The 20,700-nt window shown below is 37.6% G+C and overlaps 3 protein-coding genes and 1 non-coding gene across 4 annotated transcripts; 3 read left to right on the top strand and 1 right to left on the bottom strand.

The window, feature by feature from the left end:
• Nucleotides 1–9,957: 9,957 nt before the first annotated feature.
• LOC137935074 (homeobox-leucine zipper protein ATHB-7-like) lies at nucleotides 9,958–11,213 on the top strand. Its single transcript, XM_068779719.1, has 2 exons — nucleotides 9,958–10,486; nucleotides 10,612–11,213. The coding sequence occupies exons 1-2, from the start codon at nucleotides 10,136–10,138 to the stop codon at nucleotides 10,951–10,953; spliced, it is 693 nt and encodes a 230-aa protein (XP_068635820.1). The 5' UTR covers nucleotides 9,958–10,135; the 3' UTR covers nucleotides 10,954–11,213.
• A 1,000-nt stretch (nucleotides 11,214–12,213) lies between these two features.
• TRNAL-UAG (transfer RNA leucine (anticodon UAG)) lies at nucleotides 12,214–12,293 on the top strand. The gene has a single exon. It is a non-coding gene; the product is annotated as a tRNA-Leu (tRNA).
• Nucleotides 12,294–14,656: 2,363 nt separating this feature from the next.
• Nucleotides 14,657–17,954, top strand: LOC137935139 (uncharacterized membrane protein At1g16860-like). The gene is made up of 4 exons (XM_068779803.1): nucleotides 14,657–15,088; nucleotides 16,275–16,430; nucleotides 17,199–17,413; nucleotides 17,510–17,954. The coding sequence occupies exons 1-4, from the start codon at nucleotides 14,768–14,770 to the stop codon at nucleotides 17,721–17,723; spliced, it is 906 nt and encodes a 301-aa protein (XP_068635904.1). The 5' UTR covers nucleotides 14,657–14,767; the 3' UTR covers nucleotides 17,724–17,954.
• A 956-nt stretch (nucleotides 17,955–18,910) lies between these two features.
• Nucleotides 18,911–20,579, bottom strand: LOC137934066 (ubiquitin-ribosomal protein eL40z fusion protein-like). Its single transcript, XM_068778273.1, has 5 exons — nucleotides 20,411–20,579; nucleotides 20,235–20,321; nucleotides 20,028–20,130; nucleotides 19,200–19,266; nucleotides 18,911–19,086 (listed from the first exon to the last, which is right to left on the bottom strand). The coding sequence occupies exons 1-5, from the start codon at nucleotides 20,511–20,513 to the stop codon at nucleotides 19,060–19,062; spliced, it is 387 nt and encodes a 128-aa protein (XP_068634374.1). The 5' UTR covers nucleotides 20,514–20,579; the 3' UTR covers nucleotides 18,911–19,059.
• Nucleotides 20,580–20,700: the final 121 nt, after the last annotated feature.

The following is a 20,700-nucleotide window of genomic DNA, read 5'->3' as shown; positions in this document are numbered from 1 at the left end:
TCCTATTTACTGCAATATCAGGCTTTCTGATGCATTTTTCACTAGAACCATGCACTACGTCTCAGCACTCATTCAAATTTGAAAAAGAGAAAAGCACAGTTTGGAATCTAGGTAACACTGTCAGATTGACTTCATCTGTAGTCTGAACACAGCAGCAGAAAGTATGCATCATTTTTCTTTGATTTCCGAGTTCTAATCGCAACTTACTTGGAAACGGGAGATCGTGGCAATCGAAGCTGCCCGTTTTTAATTACTGTGGAGCATGGAGAGACAAGGAAAAATGATGAAAATAAAGATCCTATCTCGTTTAAATGTCCAACATGGATCCACGAAGAGAAGCTTATCTATATTTTATGGAGTTGCATCGGGAAGCTGCCTTTTCTTTGGGAATGATTATTTTTTTACTGTGTTAGAGTACAGCAAAAAGGAGAAACCCTGCCTGGGTCTTGGTTCTCTCCTTCTGATGCTTCTTCCCCAGGAAGGTTTCTTACATGGGCACATGAATGCACAGTTCAGTGGGTCAAAACCTGCCTTTTGCACTGGCTTTACGGTGTGCTAACGCATGGTGACAGAAGAAATGCTTGCTTTGCAAGATGAAAAGTAAATCAATGAAAGCAGAATGTTTGGTTCTATTTGGGTTTCAATAATTTTCACTGTACTGTCATGTCTACCTCTAAAAATGGCAGAAGCAGCTTGGATATATATATTGACAGTGAGTGGCCATGCATTGATGATTCTTTAGTTAGGGAAACGTCCGTGCTGTTCTTGAGTTAAAGAATTTATGACATTTATGAAATACTGTAGTAAATTTTAACTTGCTTGATCGCGACCAAAGACGGAAAGGTTTGCAGTTTTCTGTCGTGATTCTCTGTAGAAAGCGTGCATGAGCATGTGTTCTCTTCAGAATTGCCTTTTCTTGTCCAGCAATGTATGATCAGATGTTGGGAATGTACCTCTTGTTTGACATATATTTATATTTGAAACTCATTGCTGGTGAACCACTGGACGATGAGAAGCAATTTGGAGTTGGATTGGAGCACCATTCGTATCCACTGAAGACATGAATGAAGAAATCACTAGTTCTCGTTCTATCAATGAGCAATCTAATAAATTGGGTTTTAAACATCTGTTTTGTCTGGATTTCTCGATATAATTCTGATTTTGTTGGGTAAACTCTATTAAACAGTTGGCAGCTTCATTGGTTAATTAGCTTTTAGCTTTTAGACTTTTAAATAACTTAAATTCCTTTATCCCCAAAAGACCAAAAATCAAGTACCTTATAAATTTTTGTCAAAATAATGGAACTACAAAATTTAGGATTTTACTCTTTGTTTGAGAATCAAGACACCTAGCTTCCAAAGGTCTCAATAATTACACATTCAACTTAAACCCTTGAATAATGATAAACTTGCTATGTTTCCATAGTCTTAGGACTCTCTGAATGAATCCAATTTATTTTTAGGTTAAGTGGTAAAAATGAAGTAGCTATTTTGGAGTGTGGATCAGGGTCACAAGTCAACCAATTCATGAGTGACTTGCTATGCAAAACTCTATCAGACATGATGCATGAAAGTAGTAATGTATCAATTAATGAATAAGAAAAAGTACTCATTTAAATGAATTCTTCGGTTATGCTATCCTCAATTGATACCTAAATTGACATAAAAAGATTCATTCTTGAATATTTTATGACCTCTTGATTTTCTTTGTTTTGTAGTTTGACCCTACCGAGTCCAATGCGAATATCTCCTTAAATATTGATCAGTTTAATATGAAATTTTCTCCTTATGAAACTTGACTTCAATACCTTTCATCCAGTATAAATTTATTCACAAATTATACTTTTTTTGAAAGAAATACTCTGCATTTCATGATTCGCCATAGAGGCACCAACATTCGGATGATTGTTTGGAAATCTTGAACACGTCCACTCTTCCACCATGGTTGGGGGTTATCAGTGGTGCTTTCAACCAATTAGCCACGTAGTGGTTCTGTAATGATTGAAGTTTTAAGCCAAATAATGAATAATCTTTTACCAGGAGAAAATCAAAGTTCATTCAGGGATTGCAGGATTTATCTTCCTCTTCAGTTGTTGCTATGCTGCCAATATCTTCATTAATCATGAATTCTTTTATGTTCCGAGGAGATTGTCTTTGCTGTTAAATCATGATCGATTTTAGTCTTGTCGTTCTTGAATCCTTGGGAACTCTCCATTATCGGGTCTTCTTGTGAGCAGTCATTGAGGAAGAGACGTCGAGATCTTGTTGGTCAACATGTAGAATCCTAAGAAATTCTGGAGTCCTAGCTTGTCAAGAATCTCAGCTTTCATCTCTTTCCCTAAATCGGATTGTTTTTTCATCTCCATGCGAAGAAATGAAACTTTGCTTTGAAATTCCTTGTTTTCATCCTTCTCGGACATGGTAGCAGCTGTGGAGAGGGTAAGTTTCGCTGAGAGACCATCAAAGGGAAGAAAATATCTTTGCATCGAGTGGATGTTGGGACCTGTTTTTATGTGTCAGGCGTCACCGTGATTTGGGTTGGTTAGAGCAAAAACTTTGAAGCTTCCTCTGTGCCCTCAGTCTCTCATGCCCATATGTAGCATCATAAAATCTGCTCATCTACATGGTTAATAGAAGCAAGACGTGGTGACAAAGTGACGGCTACAAAGATGTGCAACTTCGCTTCTCCTAGCATGAGCAGGACTACAAAGAATTCCAATTGGTGTTTAATTGTGATTTGATGAGCAAGATCAGTTGGTGAAGGAAATTGTACTCTAGGTTGGAGTCTAGGTCATAAACGTTTGGTTGAGACCTACATAAATGGTTCAGTTCCTCCATTGTCATGGAAAAATTATTTTTAACCATTTTTTTCTTTTTTCATTTCAAGGGGGGGTCTGTTAAGCATCTAGCCAATACTATCCAAAAAACCGGCCTGTTAGGAGCAGAAGGCATAGGTACTTAACCCCAGGACCATAACAGTACACCCACCCTCACGAGCCAACGACTACGGCGGCCGGGATTAACACACACAGTAGCTGGTCAGGATTAACACACACAGCTATCAGGACGACCACGACGGCTGGGATTAACACACACAACTATCGGGACGTCCGGAATTAATACACACATACCCTCCGCGCGGGAGTCAAACTCAGGATGTTACACCTGCTCTAATACCAAATGTTAAACACCTAGCCAATACTACCCAAAAGACTGGCCTATTAGGAGCAGAAGGTATAAGTACTTAACCCCAGGATCACATGGGGCGATTTGGCTCAGGTCCTTCTCTATAAAGTTGGCTTACTTGTTTGCATCAATTACCGATCTTTTGCATCATTATATCTAAATAAATTTAGCACAACCCCAAAAAAATTATTTGTGGTCATACTTGGTCAAACTTGTTTGTTAAACTTTATGGTTCTACTGTGACAATCTCCCCTAGAATTTCAAGAAAAAAAAAGAACATAAAAACGAAAATTGATCACCTTTACAACTCTATTGATTTGATGAACACCTTCTTTTTATTTTCTAAAGTTCAGAAACTCAGCTTGGAAGTAGAGTGTTGCATTTGCCCCTTTTGTCTAAAGTTTCTAAATTTAGAGAAACATTTGTGGAAGTATGAGCATTACATTTTCGCCCCCTTTTCTTTGAAGTATAAGTGATATTATCTTTGTGTTTCTCAAATATTTCTTCCATTTATCATTTATTATTTATAAGACTTCAAAGCAATGTATATAGACCCACTCAATATCAAACTTCAATCAATTCTTATATTATTTTTACTCATAAAGTATTTTTGAGCTACCTTATGAAGTGAGTAGACTCTTTTTCATTTATGCCCTAAAATTGGGCTAGGTCTACCTTTGGAATTGAGCAATCTTTTTTAAGACTGGTGTATAGGTCTTATTCTTATGGATAACCTTTCTCTAACCTATACATAGTCTACACAGTTTTATCTCCCCCCCAACCCTGATTCACAATAACCACACTGTATGTCTAGGTATATCTCCTTCCCCACAAATCTTGTTTTTTGCCTCATACTAATTCCATCTATATGATATTTGATGGTAATTTACATCTCACAGGATCAACACTGATGGACAATCACACAGTTTCAAAGTTTATCAAGGGTTATTGACACTCGTATGGATCCAAATATGAAGTTATGTTCAACATAAGGTAATGAACTAGATGTTGGTAAGTTCTAAAGGCTGGTTCAAAAACTAATCTATTTGATAGTCACAAGACTTGACATCTTCTTTGTAGTAAGTGTCATTAACCAGTTCATGCACAAGCCTCAATTCTCCCCATTAGCAAGCATAGGAAAGGGCATTAAGAAATTTAAAGAAAAATCTAGGCCAAGGCTTGTTATATAAAAACCATGGTCATCTCAATATTCAAGGATTTGTAAATACAGACTGCGCAAGGTCTCCTGATGATAGGAAATCCACATTTGACTATTGTACAATTGTTGGAGATAATTTAGTGTCTTGGCGAAGTGAAAAGCAGAATGTTGTGGCGATATTGGGTTTGAAAGTAGAATATAGAGTTATGCACATGTCATGAGTGAGATACTTTGGTTGAGATTTGTGGTCTTTACTCATTGAACGTGGATTTCTAGTTAATATTCCTATGCAACTTCAACGTGACAACCAAGTAGCCATTTACATAGCAACAAATCCATTCTTCCATGAGAAAATAAAGTACATTGACATAGACTGCCACTTTATCAAAGAAAACTCAAAGCTGGAGTTATTTGCATAAGTTACATACCTTCAAAAAGTCAATTGGTAGATATTTTCACCAGAGGAGTTCCAATCAGCTTGCTTCAGCAATTTTGTTCCAAGCTTGGTATGTGTGATGTATTTGCACCACCAGCTTGAGGGGGGACTGTTAAAAGTTTAATGTATTACCTTCAGTTAATTGTTTTGGTTATCTTACATTATTCATAAGAAGCCCTAAGGAATTCATGTAATTTTAAATAAAGTGCATAATACAAAAACATGTTAGGAGGAGCTCATCCCCATTCATGACCTAAGAGGGAGCTTCTCAACATGTTTTCTCTTTGAGTCTCTTCTCCACTTGCATTCTCTTTCAATCTCTCACCCTTGCTAACTCACTTCTCTCTTATCTTCTCTTCTTTCTTCTTCTTCTTAAACCCTATAATCCAACACTATGGGGTAGGAGAAGGCCCTCATACGTCTAACTAAGTCAACTAAAAAGGTTTTATAAACCTAGAATGATTGAAAATTGGATAATAAACTCTAGGCTATTTTTCAAGCTATCAAACTTCACACTAAAGACGACTAGATGAAAATGAAGCTCCTACAAGTGGTCGAATTTTTGAAGCTTGTCACTACTCTAGTGCCCAAGTCTCAAGTGTCAATCATATGTTTAAATGGAGCTCTTTTAATATTGTTGAAGTAGATAGAGTGCCCTCCTTAAGATAGTATAATCCTCCCCTTTCAAGACTCCATCTAGTCTTCCTCTTTGTCCTTTACCTATTATAATCATCCACTTTCAATGCCCCCATCCAAATTTTATCTTCATCTAGAGGTCCTAAACTGCACACATATGTGGAAAAGGTGTCAAAACAATTCAAAGTTTGTGTGAGCTTACTAACAGAGTGTAGATTAATTGGAAACTGAGTAAGTAACCAAGTGTCAACCAAAGACAGTGAAGGAGTATCAACACTACCAACTCAACAAACCTTAGAGGATGTACCATCTGCTAAGGTAACAGTCCCTATATCACTACTATTTAACATGGTATGAAAAAGATACAAAATACCAAACATATGAGTAGATGCTCCTAAATCAATAACTCATAATAATGACATTGAGGAAAACAATGCAAACATACTTGATTGTGTTAGAGTTGCAACATATGTATATGGCTTTAGTTTGAGAAGATGACATTTGAAGATAGTGTTGCACAAACCGGTGAAGTTCATCCTTGTTCATAAAACTATTTCAGATTAACTATTACCACCATGCACTACTTAATTTGCTTAGGCTAGTTGGCCAAATTTCTACCAACATATATTGAACATATGATTTGTCTTACTATAATGATGACAAGGTACTTGGCTAGATTGGTCTTTACCTCTTCCTCTTCCAGAATCTCTTCATCTACCTCTTTTGTATGTTTCTCGCCCCCATAATTCATCTAAGCACTATGAGATGTAACAACAATAGAATTCTCTTCCTTAGTTCCACCACTTGAGACTGTTGATTTTGCTCTCATAAGACTAGCAATTACGTCTTGAAAAGTCAATTTATCTTCTCGAAGCCAAAATCTGAGCTCTAACAACTGCAAACGTGTAACCTTGATCTCTTCCATTTATTGCTCTAGAATTTCTCAACTCAACTAAAGTAGATGAAACTTTATTATCTGATGCCACATAACCCACAATTTGCAATAGTGGCTTATCCCCTCATTCCATAGAGTAGAACTTATAATAGAGCTCATTTGTTCTTGACATTTTTTTCTTATGATAAATTGTTTTAAATTCACCAAAATATCTCAAGCTATGTTACAAAAATATCTTGATTACTCATATGAGCCTCCAAACTACGTTAAAGCCATGACATCGACTTCAAGTTTCCAGCCCTCCATTAGATTATACCTAAGCAATGAGTTATACAAGCTCTTTGGAAATTTCAAGCTCAAGTGAGCTCACATCCATTAACTTGCATAGCTAAACTCTAATTTGAAATTGAAAAACTTAAAGGAGAAACCAAGTGCTAAAACTTTCTTACCTAGGTTTCGTGAAACTTGCTACAAGCTTAAACTTTATTTCAAAACTGAAACCTTCCTTTAAAGATGCCACTCAGTTACCATGCAAATCATGGTGACTAGAAGAGAAACAGATAGTTGATAAAAATATTAATAAGGGAAAAAAAAACCCAAGGAAATGAGAACAAACTCTAAAGAGAATCAGAGATAGGGAAGAAAGAGTTCCCTAACTTGCTCAATTAGGCGTCCTCCCCGTCCCCCTTCTTTTATTAATAGCAAACTTCACCTTTCAAACTAAAAAAAACCCTCAATCCCACATAAGCTCATACAATACATAAGTGATAAGCTAAATGCACAACAAGTTAACAATTGGCATTTTTCCTAGTACTCCACATGAACTTCAATAGTTGGCTCAATGCATGGTCAGTTGACTGCATCCTCCTTATCCATGGCTTGAATATTTTCACCATCACAACTACCATGGCAAATTTCAGTTTTTCTACAATCACGTGTCTCCAGTCTCTTCATGGGTCCCTATCAAATACCTAGTATCTCTGATTTCCAGTTTTTTGTTTGATGACTTTAGTCGATCTACATGGGTGTATCTCCTATTGGGGAAATTCGAGGTCTTTGATGTATTCATAAATTTTTATAGTCAAATAGAGAACCAATTTGGTGCTTCACTCTACGTTTTACATATTGATAATGGGATGAGTTTGTCATCATTTTGATGCATTTTGTAGTACAAATGACATCATACACAAATCTTCTTGTGTTTATACCCCCATAACAAAAAGGAGTTGCAAAACAAAAAATTTGCCACTTGCTTAATGTTGCCCTCAATGTGATCTTTCAAATGAAGGTATTCAAATCCTAATGGGGTGATGTTGTCTTCACTGTATGATTTCTTATTAATTGGATTCCCTAATTTGTACTTGGTGGAAAGATTCCTTTACAAATTCTCAAGCCGACTAGTGAATCTTTTCCCCTTTATCCTCAAGTATTTGGTTTTGCATGTTATGTGCATTTTCTTGGTCAATCTCTTGATATATTATCTTCTTGATTAGTCAAGTGTATTTTCCTTGATTATTTTGTACTAAAAAAGGGTACAAGTGTTACTTTCCAATAACTAGAACAAACGTTTTTGTTTGCAGATGTTACCTTTTTTAGGATGCCCCCTATTTTTATATTTTCTCGAGTCTAATACTTCTCCTTCACTTGAAGTAAATAGTTTTGTACCTCAACCTGTGTGGATATTCCTAGTATTGTGCCACCTATTGATCCATTGACACTGAAGCCACTATAGGTCTATGAACGAAGGACACCTTTGAAGGCCATCACTCAAGGATCCTCTCCTCCATTCAAACCAGTGCATTCTTCATCTATAGTTCCTTAAGTAAGTGATTCACATCTACCTGACTCACTTCATAAAAGTGTTTAGACTTGAACTCAAGTGGTACTAAACATCCCCTTTTCAAGATTTTTTGTTTTGATTCATTGTCTAGTTCCTTAAAAAAATTTGCAACTTTCTCTTCTTGTTCTATTCCTTCTTCTATATAGGAAGCCACGTCTTCTCCTCATTGGAAACATCCACAGACATGGAGATGGAGGCTTTATGTGATAGGGGCACATGGACATTATGTGAGCCACCACCAGATACACAGTGAAGGACAAAGTTGATGCATCTATAGTATAAAGCCAAAATTATCACTAAAGGGTATACAAGATGCAGTTATGTCCCTCATAGGATAGCAATTAACTTTTCTTGATGCTAGAGTTAAATGGTTAAATTTTTATTTTATTTTGAGGCTTAAGTCGTTTTTGAACCATGAGCTAAGAGGAGCCACTTTGATAGTTACTCCCATCATTGTCGCTTGTCTCATCATCAATGACACATGCAAACTTAAACAATTTAATACTCGTGATTTTTAAATTAATTAAATAATTAAACAATTAAATCCACTAAGTAGGAATTTACATTCTTGAACATGTCGGTGAAAAAAATAAGGTTTTAAGCAACAATTAATAATAATTACATGAAGACCCGCTGGAAATAGTTTAAAATTGAGAGAAAATGACGTAGACGTCGACTCGAGTGGAGTGCCACGATGAAATAGTCCAAAAGGACAAGTCACTTGAAACAAAATTGATTGAAAGCGAATGGTGTCCGAATTCCTTACCGTGGCTCGTGAGAGATTAGAGATTAATCCTTCATTTTTCGCCACAAGTAATTACGTGGGAGATGTTGCCGAGGATAGGACATCCTGTGTACTAGGTTTTCCGGGCCCACCCCTATGTAGATCGTAGATGGCGTACCCGCGTGGTGCACGATGGAACACCTTGCCATATGTTAATTTTGTTTTTAATATCCCCCCTTCTCCATTTTTCAATTTCGTTCCCCGTCGGCGTTTTGCCACGATTCGGGATGTCAGTGCGACGCGTGGAAAAGTTCTCCGACACGTAAGCCCGACAGCTGTGGCTCTTTCCCACGACGGCTCACCACTCCGACGTCGATGTCTCCTTACGTGTTATCCTATCATAGCCGCGAAGACCTGTTTCCAGAAATCTCGAAGCGGCGTTTGAATCGAGGGAGGACGGAGATCCGTAGAGGAATGTAAGTTATGAACACGTGGAAGTATGGCGTTGGCTTCTTCTGACAGCAAATACCCGAGTTTTGTCCAAGCAACCGATGCCATTGGTTAAAATTTAATCCCAGTTTTCTTTATTCTAATTTTGATTTATTTTCGATAAGCTCTTCTTTTTGTGTCTACTTCGTCGAAACGTTGGCGCAGCTCCCTCCTCTGTATAGCTGGTTCGGGTTAGAGCCGCCATATCATTTTAGCTGACAGTGATTCAAGTCGAAGGATATCGGACTACATAAATAAAAGTGTCTCCTGTCCATATTTGGACTAACCAGGTGGATCAACTCAAAATCCAAGTGGTTTCTCTTAATAGGTGACTAATCAGTTACTTGGATAATAGTGTGAATGGATCTCCAAAAAGATGGAGAAGGGGGGATATTAAAAACATGGATTCCTTTTTCATTAAACATGGATCTCCGCCACCGGATCTTCCCGATTTATTAATTTCAGAAAATCTCGACTCGTGAGTGATGTAAGCAGCTGATGGCTTTTGAGCAAACGGCTGTCCAGACTCGAAGGATAGACACGGGAGTAGAGGGAGAAGAGGAAGAACAACTCCATACGGAACCCTTTCCATTGGCTCCACAGCCGTTCATTCTTAATTAGCCGCGTACTATCTGCTCTTCCCGTCTTCCCCGTCCTTCTCTCCTTTCTCTCTTCGTATATATACACGCAAGCAGCCAGTCCTCCAAAAGAGAGCCCCAGATTCTCTGAGCTCTTCATCACTTTTTAACTTTTAATTTCCCACATCGGAAGATGGAAAACGGGGATTGTTCCCCTATGGGTCCGGAGTCTTCGGAGGATTCCTTCCTTCTGCCGGAGACGGCGAGGAAGAGGAGCAATAAGAGGAGATTCAGCAACGAGCAGATTCGGTCGCTGGAGTCCATCTTCGAAGAGGAGACGAAGCTGGAGCCGAGGAAGAAGCTGCAGCTTGCCAGAGACCTCGGACTGCAGCCTAGGCAGGTGGCTATATGGTTCCAGAACCGCCGCGCTAGGTGGAAGTCGAAGCAGATTGAGCGTGACTACAATGTGCTGAGAGCGAATTATGATGCTCTGGCTGCTAGCTTTGAGTCTCTTAAGAAGGAAAAGCTTGGACTTGTCAAACAGGTAAGCTAATTTTCACCCTCTCTCTCTCTCTCACTCTCTCTCTCTCGTTTGGTACACGATAGAAATCAAATCGTTTTCCAGAGTGTTGCTGAGTTGTTTTCCTTTGTCGACTTTTGTATATGCAGTTGCAGAAGCTGGGAGAGCTTCTGGAGAAATCTCAAGGAGGTACAGAAAACGCGAACAGGAGTGCTACCTCTAGTGGAAGAGAAGCAGAAGTCACTGGATACGATGTGGAGTCAAAGAAGCCGGTAGTGGAGGCGAGGGTGGATCTTGAAGCCTTTACGCATTCAGAAAGACAAAGCTGCAAAAGCCTGGAGAGGTTCGGACCGGAAGAAGTGGATCTGATTACCATGACGGAGCCTGCACAGAGCTCCATAACGTGGCCCAACGACTGGGCGGATATTGATCCCGGCAGCTTTTCAGATCAATCCTGCAATACCATGGAATGGTGGGACTTCTGGGCTTGATCAAATGACCGAGTCTTGTGTGGAGAAGTGATCAGTGTGGATTGCTGAATTTTTCCAGTATAGACAGGAGGGTGATGTTGTACATACGGATTACGGAGATGTGTCTTTCTGTTTCTGGCAGCCCCAAGTGTTTTTTATGTTCTCACCGAATTAGCTCTTGTCGATTGGGGGAATCGAGCTTGTGAATAATCTTCCGTCATCCCTGCGAACATTCTGTAAACCCGAGATGTAAAATTTTTACAACCAGTGACTTCTACTCCCCAGCCGTGTTCTTTGTTCATCGTCCAATGGCCCAGGTGACAGCAAAAGAGAGAGTTGGAGAAGCAAATTGCCAAAACACACACCAGGAAGACAAAAGCCGGGAAGAGATGGAAACGAAGGAAACAAGAACTCCAGGTCCCATCTGACTCGTGGCGCTTGGAATTTTGTTTGAGGAAACTTGAAAGCAACCTCTTACCCAATATTCCTCTCGAATTGTATATTGCTCTTGAGTGTTCATGTTAATTAAATACATGGACAAATATTAGAATTAAAAATAAAAGCAGTCAGGAATCAACCAAGCCATTTAAATCTAATGGATTTCCTCGGATCTTCTTATCGGTACAGAATCAACTGCATCACCAAAGCGTCACAAACCATCACCTCCTCCCCTGTTTCGCTTCATTCTCTGTGAACTGGAATAAGAACGTTGTCTCTACAAAGATCATACTCAGGAAAACTCACCCAAAACACAGTTTTTCTGCATTGAAAACTAAATAAAGTAGTTGGAATTCAGATTGCGGCATCTATGAGGCCTCTTGGCCGACTGATAAAGAGTGTTTTGTCAACATCTTATCTCTGCTGTTAGTCAAAGATCAGCAGAATCACATGGCAGAGCCTCACCTGCTTTCATTTAGGAGAAATGCTAACCACCACCAGCAGCAGCAGCAGAAGAAGAAGTAAGATGACTCAGATTGTGAAGCCAATCCCATCCTGTTTATCCAAACACAGCATCAGCCGTCCTTTTCAGGTTTCCCTATTTCATCTCAGAAAAGAAATTTAATTTTGTCCATTCTGTCTTCATCTGCGAAGTAAATTCCCGAGTTCTTAACAGGAGATACAGTTTACCTGGGCTTCACCTTTGTTACCAGTTTGACAAAGCCTGATCTAGATAGACTCGCTTTTGAATTATGATTAAAAACAAATTGGTCATCAAACCAGTGGCTTTTATGAAAAAAATTGTTATTTGTAAAATTTCTATGTCCTAAAAGAACACGCAAGGACAGTTTGGCCGAGTGGTCTAAGGCGCCAGATTTAGGCTCTGGTCCGAAAGGGCGTGGGTTCAAATCCCACAGCTGTCAAAAGTCTTTTTTGCTTAATTAAGATAATTTCAAAGATAGGTTCATTGTCGAGGCTGTTTATAAAATATCTACCTTTTCTAAAAGGCATGAAAATAATTTTTTTTTGGATTACGTCAGAATTTCTCTTTCAATCATCATCGTATCATCCTTGACAATAAGGCATATTAAAAACAATAATTTTCAAATACGATTTTTCAGTTGTCATAATTCTAAAGGAAAATGATAAGACGAATTTTCTAACTTGACTTGTTAATTCATAAACCGACTCGGTAGCATAAATTTTCTTATGAAAATACCCTTTAGTAGTTATCTCTTTAGTTGATTGATGATTGCTCTTATTTATCTGATATCTCAAAGATAATCGATCGTTCAGCTCTTTCAAGTCCTTCAACATCCAGTGTTGTTGATTGCCAACTGAATAAATGTTACTAATGGAGAAGTTTGTTCTTTCTATTAGATTTATTAAACTAGCAATTGTACATTAGTATGCTTCATTGCAAAGTCTTAGGCTCCTCTGTAATAATGTGCAATTCAATGGTACTAAACTCATCACCAAATTCTTTTTATTTATTTTTGTAGTTTTAAAGGCACAATGAGCGCAATCCCGACTTGAGTTTAAGCTTAAACTCATTTAAAATTTTTTAGCTCAAACTTGAAATTTGGGATATTAACTTTGTCTTCTCCAAACCTTTACCCAAGTACTTGCTGAGAACCCATCAACATATTAACTAAGAGATGAGACAAATCTTTGGTTGTTGAAGAAATCAAAGATGATTCCCTCTTCACTTGCTACAAGAGGTCAAATTTTTAGTCCATATTTTGAATTTGGAGCTTTGGAACATTTCATGTATCTTCATAAACTTTTGTTAGGGTGTCTCACACTTGTTCGTAATTTGGGCGGAGGTGATCTTTTTAAAAATCAAGGAATATAACATGCAATTGTAGTAGAGTATTTTATTGTGATTTCAATTCTCTCACTATTTTCTATTTAGTTGGAAGGACTTGAATTATTGTTAGATTCCATAGAATCTTGTATTTTTTTGTAAAACTGGCAATAGAAGACATTGTCAATGAGACTTAAGACTGTTCTAAGGAAGAAATTGAAGTTTTGTTAGAAATCCTACAACAAGTTTATACCCCTAAAAAATTATAAAATTACATCATTGGATAATATATATATATATATATATATATATATATAAAACCTGACAAGTTAGGTTTGGCATGGGTCAAGTTTCGGGGAAACCCGTCCCTGACCTAAAATTAACAAGGTTTTTTTCCCACCCAATCCCTTAGTCGTGGCGTGAAATCTAAAACCCATCTTTGGTTTTTGTAGAGGTTGTTAAAAATTTTAGATTTCTCTACTGAAAAACCTTCATGTCCTTCCTTGTTGATGCAAATCTATCGGAGTAAAATAGAAGTGAAGAGTGAGGAGCGAAAATGAGAAGAATTTTTTTCTGGGATTTGAGCACAACTATGCTCTCCTTATTTTGTTACTTAAAATTAAGCCATATACAACTTATATATCCAATAGCATGTTATGGTCCTAGGTTAAATACTTGGTTTTCTGTTACCTACCAGGTCGGTCTTTTGGATAGTATTGGGTAGGTGTTTAACATTTAGTATCTAAACGGGTACCTACGTCCCAAGTTCGAATCCCGAAGGGTGCCACCTAGTGGAGGGGGCGACCAAGCGGTGTCGCTAAAGTGAATCGTAATTAGAGTGGGCCATAGCTAGAGGGGACCGTCGTGGTCATCAACTCGTGAAAGTGAGATATGATGTTATGGTCCTGGGTTAAGTACTTGGTTTTTCACTACCTACCAAACCAATCTTTTGGATAGTATTGGCTAGGTGCTCAAGTTTCTCAAACAAACTTAAAATATAGCTATTAATTATAAACAAACTACACTTTCTTAAATGTGCAACACTTCTCATTTCTCCTCCTCTCCACAATTGCCTAATGAATTGTTCAAATTGAACTCTAAAAACAAGTCCAACCCACCTTATTTAACACTATTTTTTAAATAAATAAATATAGAATAAATTAAAATTTAAAATTTATTATTATATAATTATTAAAAATATAAATGTAAAAAATAACCCAAATTAAAAATTAGTCATTTTTATTTTAAAATATAAAATAATAATTCAAATTAAAAATACAAATCTGGTTTCTGAAATCTGATTACGTTTTATATTTAAAATTTTTACGTTACCATGTAAAATCAAATTTGTGCAAAATATAGGGAATCAAGTAAGATCCTGCAAAATAAAAAAGTACAGGGGCATAAATGCAAATTAATTCAAAACGACGGGAACGCTAGGCTTCCCCATTAACCAATTTTGAACAGAACCACAGAAACCGCTTTGTCAGGTTCCCTGTCAAACCACCACCTTTACGGCTCCACTGGCCAGTCGCCATTTTCTGTTTCTGTGCTGCGTCCTCTCCAAATGTCCTATTTCTGCCTCCTTCGATGAACGATCTCTCCGCCTACGCCGTCAGTCCTCCGCAACAGAGCTCGGTTCACAGTTGCCATCCTGTTCCCAAACTCGTCGTCTACGTTCTCGTCCCCCTCCTCGCGCTCTCCCTCGGCCTCTCTCTCTTCATCCTGTTCGCCGTCCGTAACGCCGTTTTCTTCGTTTCTCTTCTCCTACTATCCTCTCTCGTCCTCGGCTTTCTCGTTTGGAATGCATTCAATTTCCGCAGCAACGGAGGGCTTCTGTTCTTTCTCTCTACTTTTCCAGATTCCGACCTCCGCACCGCCAAAGATGGGCAACTCGTTAAAATCACCGGAGTAATCGACTCTTCCCTCATCTTGGATGATGCGATTTTTTTATTTGTTAGGTTATTGGATTAAGACACATTCCTATATAAGTAGGACAATGAAAAGCACAAGAATCCTCTTTCTTATTATTTCTCATTCACATCCGTAATACGGGATGTTCAGGTTAGTTTTCACAAGCAAGGCGGAGTACCAGATAGTAGAAGGAAATTTTTGTCTCTGTTGCTTGTAAAGTTCTCGTATTCTGGTTAATGCTCTCCTAATGCTACAAACTGCAAACCAATTGTCTGCAGTGTCTGTGGGGTGGTTTTTGCTTTGTTTTACGAATACGAACACATGCATTGCAGAGTTTATTCGTAAACTAGCAAATGGAATGACTGAAGCCTTAAGTTGGGTTAGTTGTTGAAGAGATCAGCCTATCAACAGTCTACCATTTTCTGAATATTTGTGACGTCTCTGCCAAGAATAGAGTTTATCACAGTTTGAGGACACTCTCGAGTACATACTTCAAAATCCACCTGTCTATGATTTTAATGGGTTTCGCCTGATCTAGAAAAATGTTCCAATCAAGTGGATGAGGAATTTGCTATGTGATTATATGTTTATCATTTAAATCTGATGTGTCTGTTAAAAATTACATGAATAATATGATTTTTAATACTATCTACTTTATCTCTCTTAAGTGCTCCCACTGTTATATGCTTTCAGTCTCTGTGTACTTACTTACATATAATGATTCTGGTCTTTAGCCTCTTTCACTGTCATTTGGTGAGAACTAACAAACACACAACCACATCTTGTACTGCTGAAATCTAGTTGGCATGAGCAAATATTTCCTGGCTAAAATCATAGTATGAGGAGGATGAAAAGGTTGCAGAAAGCACAAACATTTAGATTTCATATTTTAGTGTCATAGTAACTCTACTTTTTAGTCAACCAATGCGCACATAACCAGAGTAATTGCAACAAGAGGCCAAATGTGATTTAGAGCATGTTGTCTACACTTGATATGCTTCTTTTGCTAATTTTTTCCTGAACTTGGTGAACACTTGCGTGGTACCATTTCTTAGACATACACACCTTACAATGTGTTTCTTCATCTCACTTATCTTCCTATCTGGCTTTATTTTGTCATTTTTCTTTTCTTTTTTTTTTTTTCCAAAACCATCTTTCATCTAACTTTGTGCCAATTGTCCAGTTTGCTTCATGTGGTAGTCTCTCTTTGGAATCTTCGTATGAGAAAGTTCCTAGATGCATCTACACATCTACCAAGCTGTATGAGTACAGAGGAACCATATCAAAGCTAGCTAATATCGGCTTCAGACTTTTTGGATGGAATTTGGCATTTTCAGAGGTGGGGAACAAATTAGTCTAGTTACGAAAACATTATCATCATATCTGTTTTCTGTCTCAATTTATTTGCTGATTCCCTGTTATATTTCAGCATCCTTGCATTCAAACTTTGGCTAGTCATAACCCTGCATGAACTCTAACCAGAGGCTGAAATATTTCTGTTCTCAATGGTCGCAGAAGCAGAGTAACATGAAAGGGACAGCCTAGTGGCTGGTTACTGCCTGCTGACCTGCAGCTGAGACTTGACTAGGCAACGGACATGTGTAGGGTCTTTATATATAGATCCACACAATATAATCCTATCCTTTTCCCTGCATATGAGGCCTGAGCTGATGCATGAAAGCAGGAAGAAAATAAAATAAAAAAGAAGAGCCCCATACGACCATCTCAATCTGGTTATAAATAATTCCCACCAAGCTTAAAGAGTTGAATGCCTGTTTATCAAGAACAATAGTGAAACATGTTTCAAGGTTCTTCTATGTCAGACTTGACGGTGAACAGTAGTATTAAATTAGAAATGACCCCAATGAACTAGTGTCTTCTCCAAAGTTGGCCAGCAGATGCTTCCACTTTATTTTTGTAGCTTCTGCTTGGATATTTGTGTTTGATATTTCTCTTGAAGCTTACAAAAAAAAACGCTCGTTTCTTATTCTCTTTCTTTTGGAGATCTCTTTTACGACAGGCATGAAGCTTTCTTTGCTATTATAGGGTTATAGTGCAATAGTTTCAAGTTCTACCAGCTGCTGCTAATTCATTTCCACTTTTGCAGAGCTTTGCAACGGACTTCTTCATATTAGACAGGAAATCTGGCATGACAGCTGTGGTGAAAGCAGGCCAGGATACTAAACTTATACCTTTGATAACCGAGACTACACTTGTTCACACTACAAGGAGTAACGCAGCAGTCTCACCATACCTTAGGAAATGGTTAGGAGAGGGGAGGAACCTCCACCTGAGAGATGGCCTAGTCCGGCTGGAAGAAGGGTAAAGCAGCCATAATATTGAAACTCTCCATGTGGGTACATGTTTGATAAGTTTCTTTGTGATTTCTAAAATAAATTCTTTGGGGAATATTGTCAGGTACATTACAGAGGGATGCTCTTTGACCGTAATGGGAGTTCTGACTAGAAACAATGGTGTGGATGTCATTGTTCAACCACCTGAACCGTTTTCTATGGGCTGTTTGTGGAGGAAGTTTCTTCTTCCTTTAGATATTGATGCTCTTATTTTGAGATACACAGACAGAATTGGTTCTAACCCGGCTCCACATTTTGCACAAGATAAAGGACATTAGCTGGTGACAAGAGACCAAGAAACTGATTCGTCAACATTATCTGGAGTTCTTAGTGAAGGATGTTTTCATTCCAATGATTCTGGTTGAAAACATGACTCCCTATCTGTAGTTAATATCCATTACCAAATCTGCATAATGTTCAGCATGGTTTATGGGCAGAAAAGAATTTGATTTAACGTTTTGCCTTGAGTATCTTTTTTCTTACTTACCAAACTTCTTTGTTTAAGTTTAGCGTACTTGTGTAAAACACTTGCGTTTGTTATTATTTTAATTCATAAACAATGCAAGATACTTCCCGTACTGCCACTTCCTAGGGTTGAGCCGTGTGATTTAAATATTTGAGTTTGAACTCAATAGAATTCGAACTCCGACTTATATTTAAAATTTTATATAAAATATAAATTAAATAAATTATACATAAAATTATATATATTTTATATATATAATTATTTATATATTATATATAAAATTATTATAATTTTACATAAATAATCAAACACAAAAACATTCCTTGAAAAACAACATTAATTTTGTCCATTTATATTAGATCAGATCATTTTGATTCAAAGACTAAAAAACGAGATGATCCACACCGAGAAAAAGTTCAAGAAAAATGGTTTTGGATGACTTAATCACATGCCCATTTTCGTTTTTTCTTCATAACATGGATTCATACAACAACAGTTCTGAAACGCTACCAATATGGTTTTCTGAAAAACTTGATTGGAGTTAACATTTGCCCATTTTCGTTTTTTCTTCAAAGCATGGATTCATACAACAACAGTTTTGAAACGCTTCCAATATGTTCTTTCTGAAAAATTTTGAGTAGAGTTGGCATTAAGAGAATACCTCATACAATAAGAAAAGTTGCAATTTCAAGCATCATGCAGCTTCTTTACCAATTTGTACTTCAAACATGTTTATACAAATTTTCAGTCTTCCAAAAAACAAGTGATAATGTTGAACAAGTACCAAGGCATAAACATATTAACTTTTTTGCCTGTACTAAACAAGGCAAAAGCGATAATTTTTTTAAATTCCCTTCCTACTTGAAGAGAAAATGTTTCCACTTAAAAAACCATTTCTACCGCACATTACAAGAACCATAACAAGGTTACGATACAACGTTAAAGCCTTCAAAGCTATAACAAGTGCTAAGAAAGCAAACACGCAGGTCATAGAGATAATTGGAAAGAGAAAACTAGATACCTTTACTATTGTCTCACTTAAAACACAAAACAGCAAACAAACATTAATTCTTAATAAATCATGATCCAAAGTAGCAAAAACAGTAATCAAGAGACCTACAACTGTCGCTCCTCAATACACTATTAATCTACTTGATCTTCTTCTTCGGCCTCAGCTAAAAAACACAGCATTAAAACAAGTATTAGAAGGTCTAAAGTGCCTTGGACTTGCAGAAGCTATTTCAATAGCAAACATAGAAGCTTTAATAACAAGATCAAGATGACTGACCTGGTTGCTGTGTCCACACTTCTTCTTCCTGCAGTTCACAGCACGGGGGTGCAGACGAGCATAACACCTGAAATGCCAAAAAAAAATCATAGATGAAATTAAAAACTCATCAAAACTAACTAGGTACAGGGGAAAACTAAATAAAGTCTTAGGTAATATCTGAAAAGATTAAATAGCTCAAGTGCTTCTCTTTTACACACTAAAAATTTCTGAAATTCAAAACAGTCTGAAGTTTTGGAGTCCAATGCAAAATCAGAAGTGGACATGCAGGTCACCATGATGACCTTACCATCTGACTAGAATTCTTAATATTTCAACAGCAGCAACTATAAGGACATAAATTTCCAGCAAAATTAAGAATCATAAAAAATTTAAAACAATAAACAAACATGATTTCAAACACGATTAATGAAAGAAACTAAAACGCACATGAGTGCAAGTGTTAGAAGTAGTCATATATACAGGCATATAGACACAACACGATAATTAAACATAATATCTCAAAACCTACAAATCCTGAATCGAAAGTGGAATGACCAACCAAGACCCCAGGATAATCAAACCATTTCGAAGGGTAAATCATGGGTTGAGAAGGGACTTCTATCCAAAACTGTTGTATACGTGTGGAATATAAGCAATTAAAAAGCCAGACGGCTGTGGATAAAGTACGACAGTAGAACAACCATATAAATGAACTAAATAACTTCTATGTATATCCGACTTGTCATATATAAATGAGTAATTTCAGATTTTTAAAAAGAAAACCCTCGAAACTTTTCAAAATATCGTTGCCTCAGATATTTATATTGGAGGGTATCCAGGACTTACTTCCGGCAGATCATCTTATCCTGATTGTACTTCCTGGCCAAAGTCATCAAAGATGGCTCAATAATCCCACCGCGAAGTCTGAGAACCAGATGGAGAGTCGATTCTACATCGGACAAAAACCAAATTCACCACATACCCGTCATAAATTAATTCAGTCGACCTAGGAAGAAATCAAAATAGTCACGTAGCAGCCATAAACCCCCTTACCTTTCTGGATGTTGTAATCGGCTAGGGTACGGCCATCCTCAAGCTGCTTTCCAGCGAAGATCAGACGCTGCTGATCCGGGGGGATCCCTGAACAAACGTTTCAACACCATCAGCATACATGCCACATAATTCCATAGAAAACAAGGAATTAGAAATTCCGGACAGAGAAACAAAACCTTCTTTGTCCTGGATCTTGGCCTTCACATTGTCTATGGTATCACTTGATTCGACCTCAAGGGTGATGGTCTTCCCGGTCAAGGTTTTGACGAATATCTGCATTCTCGCCTCTGCTTCTCCGCTACCTCCCTCCCACTCTATCTGCCTTGGCTGCTTTCCTCGCGCAAGAGCTTTTATATGAGGGGCAGACCCTTTTAGGGTTTGAAGCCCTAGTTCAGTAAACCGTGTCTGGGCTGATTCTTGTTGGCATTTAGTGGGCCTTAAATGGGTTTGTTCCAAGGTGTCTTGA

The sequence above is a fragment of the Aristolochia californica genome, unplaced genomic scaffold (genome assembly GCF_029961685.1).
Source record: "Aristolochia californica isolate CCGP_79_NKW_82.1479 unplaced genomic scaffold, dmAriCali1.0.hap1 SCAF_6, whole genome shotgun sequence".
NCBI lineage: Eukaryota > Viridiplantae > Streptophyta > Magnoliopsida > Piperales > Aristolochiaceae > Aristolochia > Aristolochia californica.
The sequence above is the reverse complement of the archived record's forward strand: the minus strand, read 5'-3'. Positions and strand labels throughout refer to the sequence as shown.